Raw genomic sequence first — 9,681 nt, 5'->3', positions numbered from 1 at the left:
GCTTGTAATTCAGCTAATTTGCAAGTCTGGCCGTGGTTTAACCTTTCTGATTGGTGAATAAATCAAGCAACGCGCGACGCCACAAAAAGCAGTGGCTTTTGAGACAGCGCGTGTGTTGTGTACGTATGTTTTATGTGTGATGATATGATGCCGAGAAGCTGCGGGACTGAAGCAAACGCTTGAAACACGACAGCTGAGGAAAGTGGTCGTTCTGTTGGAATCTTTCTCGATCCTGTTTCACAAACAGCATCAAAATGGTAATGAATATAAATTATACTTTTCATGTATTTATGGTCACAATTCTTTGTGTTTCCACCTTTTTTGTTGAACTGTATATGAATCGTTTGCAAGCAGAATTACATATTTTCGTAGCATTATTGTATTAGTCCCACACCTATGTAATTGTGTTATCTACAGGGTGTTTTAATCCACAGCAACAATATCTTCATAGAAACTGATTTTCACTCCTGAAATTTTGTAGTCTGTATTGTAGGTCTTTCTTTTCGATGGAGTGATTTTAAATCATCGCTTGGACAGCATGACTTCGATTCTTTTGTCGAAGTTCCACCAAAGTTGTGCCAAAATAATTCTCTGTTCTGACCACCGCTGGCTGGACCCTGCTGGCTCTTGCGCATTGCCAGAGCTACAAACTGTATATAGTATTGTACTTAAGTATCCATGTACATACCTCGAATTCTACATCACCAAATTGCACCAAACATATCTTACTTTCAATCATTCACGTAAATATGAATCGAATATGTTCTCGGAAGCGGTGATATTGATATTGACTTTCAGTGTTGTCCCGATCGCGTGAGTCGAGCAAAGCAGCTCGCTCTCTGCGAGCTATAGCTAGTCTACATGTTGTAACGTGGCAAACAAACGAACAGTGCCTGCACAATTTGCAATTCAAGTTAGCTAATATTAGGTGATGAATCTTAAATGACAGGAAACTAGCCCAAAATCGATGTACGAAATGATCATGGCAACTTGCTTGTGAATTGTGAGGTCTGTTGAGAAATGCATTTCCCGCCCAGAGTGCACACTCCTTAGTCACACAAACTCGAACAGATGTACAGAGGATTGAGGACACATTCACATTGCATTCTCAACAACTTTTCTCAAATCTAATTTAAAAAGAGGAAGGAGAAAAAAAAAAGCGTCTTTCAACTTTACAGCGATTTTGAGTATCTAGTGGTGTAACGTGGAGCTATGATCGGGATCAGAAAAACAGATCAGCAAATTTGCCAAAATATCGGTATCGGATTAGAAATCTGCAAAATGATTGACAACATATTTTTGCCTATTTTTCTTGCAATGTACTGTTGCATCGCAGAGGATTGTCAGATGATGCACAGTCTGAGTAGGTGTGCAATACAACAGCAAACAATATTTTAACTCCTGTAAAAGTGGAAATTTTTCGCGGTGTTGAAATTTTCGCGCATTTCGCGCAACCAGAAACTAGCGCGAAAATAAAAGCACACAAATATTTTTGCTGCTAGTATGTTCTAGTAATTGACGTCCGTGGAATTAAAGACACACGAAACTCTTCTTGCCCAGCCGAGCGCAAAAAAATTAGTCGCATGAAAGTATCCACTTTTACAGTACCCTGCAATACAGTAGAGAGTAATGGTGCACAATATTGAAATGCATCAAGAGTTCACTGTACTGGAAGACAAAAAAGTGCGCAGTGGAGTAAGTTAGAAGGTTTAACGTGTGAGACTGGAAATAGTCTAGAAATCTGCAAGTAGTACAGTTCAATATGAATTGCATTTCTATTTGAAGAGATCTGAAGGCACTACAGATATGATATCCTTGTCAATTTAGTAGGAGACCAACTCATTCAGGTGGGTTCCAAGATAATGCATAGAATGTCACATACATGTAGACATTGAAGTACAGCAGAACTTGGCTTCATTGCTTGTGTGTACGATGAGTACAAAATAAGATATTTCTGGTCTCTCGTGAACCAGAGTGAAAACTGTATTCATTTTGAGTAAATTTGCCAAAGGGTCAAAGGGTATTGTTTCCTAGACTTTATTTAGGGGGTTTTATTTTATTTCATTTTATTTTTATGATTTTTGTTACCTCCACCAAGGAGTTTATGTACTTTCCGACACTTGTTTGTCTGTGTTCAAATAATTCAAAAAGTTGTTAACGGATTTGGATGGAACTTCAGTGAAGTTCATAATGACACAAGGAACAGGTGATCAAATTTTGGTAGTGATCTGGGAATTTTTATGAATTTTTGAAGGATTTTGTATCTTTTGGCAAATAGAGTTGATACACGTGCACTAAAGTGCATGCACGCATGCTCTGCTAGCTCAAGAGGCCATGCTGCAGGAAGCTGATGATGATTGTTTACATAGCATTGATGTAAGGCCTCTTTATCTTGGGAAATTGGGCGATTTTCAACATGCATGTATGAGTGGAAATGAGCAGCTTGGCGGATGTCTGTGCTCTCCAAGTGCATGCCTAGTTTTCCTATGTTTTGTTTTTGTTTGTTTTGGGGAGAGTGTTTAACAAACATTTTTTTTTTTTGGGGGGGGGGTGGGGGGTCGGGGGAAGTGTTTAGCATCTACAGTGTGCTCGCAAGCTTCTGTCCCTCAATTGGCAATGTACAAAGTCACTGCAGTCACCAAGCTGTTGCCTGTATTCTGCTACTTACACAGGTGATCGGAAGGACTTCAAAGATGGTTCAGCACATCAACTACAGGATGCGAGTCACCCTGCAGGATGGGCGAACCTTTATCGGTAACACCTCCTTTGTTATTTCTTTGTGTGTGTGTGTATGTGTGTGTATGTATGCGTGTGATTCTAATGTCTTTTCAGCTCTTAGAGAAAACTTCCCTCCATGTTCAGCTTGATTGTATGAACTGAGGCTGATCAAAATGCTCAAATAGTTAATGTACAGTTTCACTGAAATAAAAAAAAAAGAACAAAATGTACGATGTATGATGAATGCAGTCACAAGTGGTCCTGCTCAAAATTCACTTCTTCAGGCACATTCCTGGCATTCGACAAGCACATGAACCTGGTCCTTGGAGACTGTGAGGAGTTCAGAAAGCTGCGGGCCAAGAGTGCCAAGGGCCCTGCCAAGGAAGAAAAGAGAGTTCTGGGCCTCGTGCTCCTGCGGGGAGAACATCTCGTCTCCATGACAGTGGAAGGCCCCGCTAAGGATTCGGTAAGAGCCTGTTGGTCAAGTCTCAAAAGCATTTAAAAAGACCCCGTAGCATGGGGATTCATAAAGTAGGAAGGTGGGCCTGGTTCGGGTTCATATCAAAGAATCCTGTAGTGAGCTGTGTACAGTTTTAGCACTGATCTCCAAGTGAGTACACACAGCCGAAGAATCGCGACTGGAGTTGACTGTTAACGCTGAGTGTGTGCTTTGATGCACATATTCACTGACACGTGTCTGACGGATGCTTTTCATGGTTTTGAATGTACCCCAGTGGGCAGCGAATGAAAACTGATTCAATCAAACCACCCATGTTTCCCCAGGCTACCGGGTCTTGAATGTTACCCTCTGAGGTGATAAAGGCAATTGAAGTATCAAACAATTTGGCACTGTCATGGCAGATTATTTTGCTGTTCTTTCTTCAGAAAGCTCGCATCTTAACTATTTTCAAAAGTGCGTATCTTTTCCCAGATAAATCACAGGATAGAGCATTTCCATCACTGAGCCTATAACACTGTCATATCATCTTGCTTCTATGAAATAATGTAGTTAATGCTTTGTCTGCATGATAAAATAGTAAAAGCTCATGCGTCAGAATTGTTGCAACATACCCTCAATATCTTAGGGGGAGAAAAAAAGAAACAGCTAAACTGATCAGCTTCTGCCCCATTGCAGTTTATTCAAGTATTTATGCAAGTGAATCAAAGTTATAACAAGTGAGAATACAATGTATGGCAAACTGTTCAAGTAGCTACCACATTTTGTCATGCACAGTTAAAGTCTTTTGGGACGTTTCAATCAAGGGAGTGCTTTTACAAACAAATTTGGAAAAGGTTTAACTACTTCAATATATATTTTTTTTTGGAAGTTCTCCATTGCTGTTCATATTTACTCTGTCTGACCAGTTGCTTTGTTTTTTTCTTTTGTTTTTTTGTTGTTTTTTTTTTTTTTATTGTCTATGATGTATGCTATTTTTGGTGTCATTAGTTAATAATCTGACCTTAAAAAAAAAGAGTAAAATCCTAACATGAATTTCATGTTCTTACCCAGGGCCCCAGAGTGCCCATTCCAGGCGGTGGTGGTGGGCCAGGAATGGCACGGGCAGCAGGAAGGGGAATACCAGCGGCAGCAGCTTCAGCCACAGCACCAGCGGGCCTGTCGGGCCCCGTGAGGGGAGTGGGTGGACCCTCTCAGTCACACATGGCACCAATGGGTGAGGAATATATTCATGCATGCCTTTGAAAATAAACGTGTGCAGTTGATGTTTATTTGTCGAACTGACGGATCCAGGCATTTTCATTTAAATGTCTAATTGCGAAGGCAACTTGTGAGTGTCCCATGCACAGATTGCAGGGAATAATTTTCCTATTATGGCATAGCAATTTACTGTGCATTTTAGATATGACTACTCTACAAAATGTCATTTGTGTGGCAATTTCATTACAGAGAATTGGATAGCATTTTGTTCAAGATATATTTCCATCCACTTCCAATCAATTTCAAGAAGGGAAATTATCCCCTGCATTGTATTTTTTAAAAGAGGCCTCTCCAGACTTCCTTTGTTATTTTTGAGTGATTTGTTGTGCTGCAGCACCCAGATGCAGAAAAAAAAAATATGACCTGACATTTTAAGAGATTATTGAAACTATCACACAAAGCTCATGGGTAGGAGATCAAGTTTAAACTGCAAAACTTTACACTGAGGCAGGAGCACAAGAAATGATTCACCATATTTCATCAGAATAAATGGTAACAGTTTTGCAAGGTGAAGTACTGATCAGATTAATGGCATAAATGGTATTCAAATATATGGTTGACTCTTCAGATTTAATGTTTGCTCAATTACATCAATTATTTTAGAAGAGAAATATAATAATAATAATACATAACATTTATAAAGCGCTTAATATATTTCTAAGCGCAACATGTGATTAGATTTGTTTGATATGAGGCAAAGTCTGAAGAAAGTAAAGAGTCGAAATGTGTTTTTTTTTCCCCATTTTCCCAAGAATACATCATTTCTCTTGTCAAGGGAATGTGTGCTGGAGTGCTGTTTGCTCTGTAAGGAAACCAAAACCGTGAAGTCAAGTTACCTTTATGGTACAAGATGAAAAATCAAATGTTGAAATAAATCAGGAAATCTGCCCAAAGTCAGGCAAGGAATTATGAAGTTAAGCCCTCTTAAAATATTTTAATCATTTCAGACCAGTTCTCCGGTTTTTTAGCAAGTTGTTGACAGCTCCCACAAATGTTTTGCTTGAATTCTATTGAAGTTTTTAGATTGGGCAATTAAAAGTGAGTTTTGAAATATATTCTCCTTTGAGGTGTATCGTTCCTCTCCTTGCATTTCTCCTCAAGTACACATATGAAATCCTTACGTTTGATTTTTCCAGGTGGTCCAGGCGGTTTCCCTCCCAGGGGTCCACCCAGGGGACCTCCAGGTAAGAGGAGTCTCATTTGAATCTCTTACTCTATACATAGACAGACATACCAAGTCTCCCTGAAAATCAACCTGTTCTTTGTGTTCCTACAAAAGAATGTAAAAGCCTTCCTGATTTTATAATTAGTTCTGCCTATTGAGATTCCTGTAATACACAAGTAGCATTCTAATAGCTGTTTAGAATCGCCATGATTCCGATGTTTAAATATTGGTAGCCCTGCATCAGATAACCTCACTGTAAACATTTTGCTCTGTGAATTCTTTATCACCAAGACTCTCATGTGTGAATGTGTGGAAGATGTGGTGTTGGAAGATTAATTCCAAGTAGACAGCAGAAGGAACCTTTGAGGTCATGTTTATGATTACCTTTCAGAAGCCTGTTTACGTAGAATATGCAATATCAATTTCTCAGAGTCAAGCGATGTTGGGTTCTTCACATTCACTGGTCTGCTTTTGGAACACTGTAGTGTACATGTAGTTTAGCATTATTCCCTCTTTCCTCTTCTTTTCTTTCAGTCCTTCCTATCTGTCTTTCCTCATATGTTCATTTCATCCATTGACATACTTATTCTTTTTGTTGGAAACAGGAATGGGTCCACCAGGAATGGGACCCCCTGGTATGGGACCACCAGGCTTCAGGGGAATGCCCCCAATGGGACGAGGAATGCCCCCCATGGGCATGGGGCCACCACCCGGCATGAGAGGTGAGAGGGAACACTTCTGATTCTTAACTGCTTGCAGAGCAGGTGTAATGATCAAAACAAGAAAAAGTGATTAAAAACAGGATGAAACTGATTTAGTTGGAATTTGTTTTCTGATATGAAAACTAGTAGGGCCGTAATGCAGGGCTCAACACTATTTTTGTTTTCTCTGGTGGCCTGTTCAGGCCATTAAAATCATTAAATTTGAAATGTTTGTGGCCTGAAAAGTAAGTGTACAGTGGAGCTGAATAAAGGGAAATAAATCAATGTGTTTTGCGACTTAGTTGCCCGATTGGGCCACCAAACGATATGCTTTTGAAAATTTAGCGGTCTGACATCATTTTTTAGTGGCCCCTTGGGGCTTCGGACCACCAGGCGACAGCCAATGTCGAATTGTGCTTTAATGCCACCCACTGTGTAAATCACACAGATTGGGCTGCAATAAAGGATGTTTTCATTTCTGGGTTATCCAAGTTGCACTTTTATCAAAATTTTCATGGAGCACCTACTCGGGTGTTGTAAATGAAAGATGCACTGCTTGGCCGTTATTCAGAATTTTCTTTGAGCAGTTATTATGAGATGCATATGATAGAGATGAACTTGACCATGCATATTTTGACATTTTATGTTTAAAAGTAAAAAAAAAAAAAAAAAAAAAAAGACAGTCTTTGCATTGTGATACAGTACACTCTCATCATAATGAACACAGTTATAATGAAATTCTGGTTACAACAAAGTAAAAATTCAGGCTGCAATGTTACCCATTCTGTGTATTTTTATTGTTTATGTATTTGTTCGGTTATAACGAAATGTTGATATAAGGAAAGGAAACTGCCGGTCCCAATGACTTTGTTATAACGGGAGTCCACTATACCTAGATGTGAGCCCTATTTTGTACTGTCTGCCTCACAACTTGTCACCCAGTCAAACCAAAAGAAATTTGACTTTGTATGTAGTTACACATTCTTTTATGTTCTGTATCTGTAGTTCATTTAAACACATCAACGTTTGGTTTTCTTTTTTGTTTATTCACAGGACCTCCAGGCCCAAGAAGCTAATGGATCTTCATTTCCTGATTGTGTTTCTCGTCATGTTTGTAAATAATATCCTCTTTTGTAATGTTTATTCACCTCCACCAACGGAGGGCAGCGGTTCCACTGTAAAGGGGTTTAGCGAGAAACTGCCTCTGACTTGAACATTTGGTTGCTATCACAGAGAATGTTTTGCACACCAGTGATGACCATTGGAGTAGTATCGCACCGGACTGTGCTCAGTGATGCAGAACCAGGCTTTGCGAAAGAAAGCTTTCTCATTTTATGTTTCCTCTGCAAATTATGTATTGTCAGTAATTTTGTTTTCAATCTTTTGTGTGTCGTTGTTGAGCTCATCTCTATTTAGAAGTGGCAGTTAGTTTTTCAAGCGTGATATGTACTTGATAAAACAAAGTCAGCTTTATTTGTTGGTGACAGTGGGCCCTTGTAAATGGTAATTGTCCATGTTGCTAGCAATCATGACTCTGTTTTAATGATTTAAGTTACTAACCGTGTAGAAGCTTGGGTTAAAACATAACACACCAGTTGTGTATGGTTTAGGACTTTTTTTCTTTTCTTTTCTTTTTTTTTTTGCCCGAGTGTCTACACAGAACATATTGGCTAGCAGTTCTAGCATTCCAACACCATTCATTGATTTCTGAATAAGGTTACACTTAGCTAAAAAACAAGGTCAGACACATACCAGACCAAATTGGATATGCAGACACAAAGTAGATATCCACAAGAAAATTTGAACTAACAGTGGTAACTTGGGCCTTCACTCTTACCAACTGCAGTAGTGTATGTGAACTTGGATAAAATGGGTAAACTCTCTCTCTCTCAAAAAAAAGTGTTAATGCATTTAGATGACTTTTGACATTCATTGCATAACAAAGACAGTGAAGCTGAATTGGCAGTTAGCAGTGACATGAAAATTAAGAGCTAATAAGGAAGGCATTATGTGTTGGTTTTATGTACACGTGTATGACAAATGTTGATAATGGAATTGAGAGGTATGGTATTCACTGTGGAAAGTTCCAGGGTCCTGACTTCCTGTTATGCTTGCCTTGGATACATGCTCATATCAGACCAGATCAAGCAATATGTTCATGGTTGTAACTCTCATTTCAAAAGGTAATTGCCCCAGAGTCAGGGCTTGATGGTAATTTTTTTTTTCACTCTGTAGTAGCCCATTTGGGCTACCTGAAATCTTTAAATCTGAAATTTTGGTGGCCCGGAAAAGAAATGGAGGGGCCCAAAATAGATGAAAACATGACAATCCATTTGGAATCGTATGTGCCCTTTCAGGCCACCAAAAGATAGTCTTTTCAGAAATTTGGTGGCCCGACAGCAATCTTCAGTGGCCCCGGGCCTCCAGGCCACTGCTGATGTAGAGCCCTGTCATAGTGACTGGCAAACATCTTATGTTGATGTCGTCTTCCACGCCGTCATTGCACACACATTTTACTCTTTCATGGGACCACACGGACGCTTTGAGAGTGTAATCAGTTGGAAAAGACAGACACACAAAAAAGAACCTAAATAAAGTGAATGCTACAATATAAAGAGGAAAAGATGTATAAAAACAGGATGAAGTGAGTGTTGGAATTGATAAAAGCAATCCCTCATTGATGCTAGATTGATTCTGAAATAACTGTGATTTGTTCTAGTATGCATCTGGTTCTTAGTGGTGAAAAAAAAGCATTGTATTCTTCTGTTTTAGTACTCGCCTTGTTTTTTTCACAAGCTCATACTAGACTGGATCAAACAATATCATCATGGTCATAGTTCTTTGTTAGTTGCTGCCACTCTTTTGTGGAAGTGGGATATAATTGCTTTTATTTTGTGCCTGTTCTCTGGAAAAATAATTCTCCCAGCTGTGTTTGTACATAAGTGATATGTGTGATTTGTCCACAGTTTTTATGTACAGCAAACTGTTCTGTATGACCTTTGTTTTAGATTGATTTGTCCCCACATGCAACCACATTTTGTACAATAAACTTTTCAGAATCAAGAACTGAACAGTTTGAAGAGAAAATTATCGTGTTTGTAAGAAGACTTTCTGCATACATGTATCTGTGTATTTATCTATCTATCTTCCTATCTATCTATCTATCTATCTATCTATCTATCTATCTATCTATATCTATCTATATCTGTCTATCTATCTATATATATGTGTGTGTGTGTGTGTATGTGTGTATTTGTGTGTGTAGGTTGTAAAATGAATAGATGTGTATTTATATATTCATATATTATATTTGTATTCATACTCGTAGGGAGGGTAAGGGAGAGAGAATAGGATAAGATATGAAGATAAATTGAGCAAAG

The 9,681-nt window shown here is 38.8% G+C and overlaps 1 protein-coding gene across 1 annotated transcript; it reads left to right on the top strand.

Moving 5' to 3' along the window:
- Positions 1 to 116: 116 nt before the first annotated feature.
- LOC140232467 (small nuclear ribonucleoprotein-associated protein B-like) lies at positions 117 to 9,372 on the top strand. The gene is made up of 7 exons (XM_072312558.1): positions 117 to 257; positions 2,673 to 2,754; positions 3,003 to 3,184; positions 4,229 to 4,391; positions 5,572 to 5,619; positions 6,206 to 6,322; positions 7,355 to 9,372. Exons 1-7 carry the CDS (start codon positions 255 to 257, stop codon positions 7,375 to 7,377), a joined length of 618 nt encoding a protein of 205 aa, XP_072168659.1. The 5' UTR covers positions 117 to 254; the 3' UTR covers positions 7,378 to 9,372.
- Positions 9,373 to 9,681: the final 309 nt, after the last annotated feature.

The sequence above is a fragment of the Diadema setosum genome, chromosome 9 (genome assembly GCF_964275005.1).
Source record: "Diadema setosum chromosome 9, eeDiaSeto1, whole genome shotgun sequence".
Lineage (NCBI taxonomy): Eukaryota > Metazoa > Echinodermata > Echinoidea > Diadematoida > Diadematidae > Diadema > Diadema setosum.
Note: the sequence above shows the minus strand (reverse complement) of the source record. Positions and strands in the feature narration are given on the sequence as shown.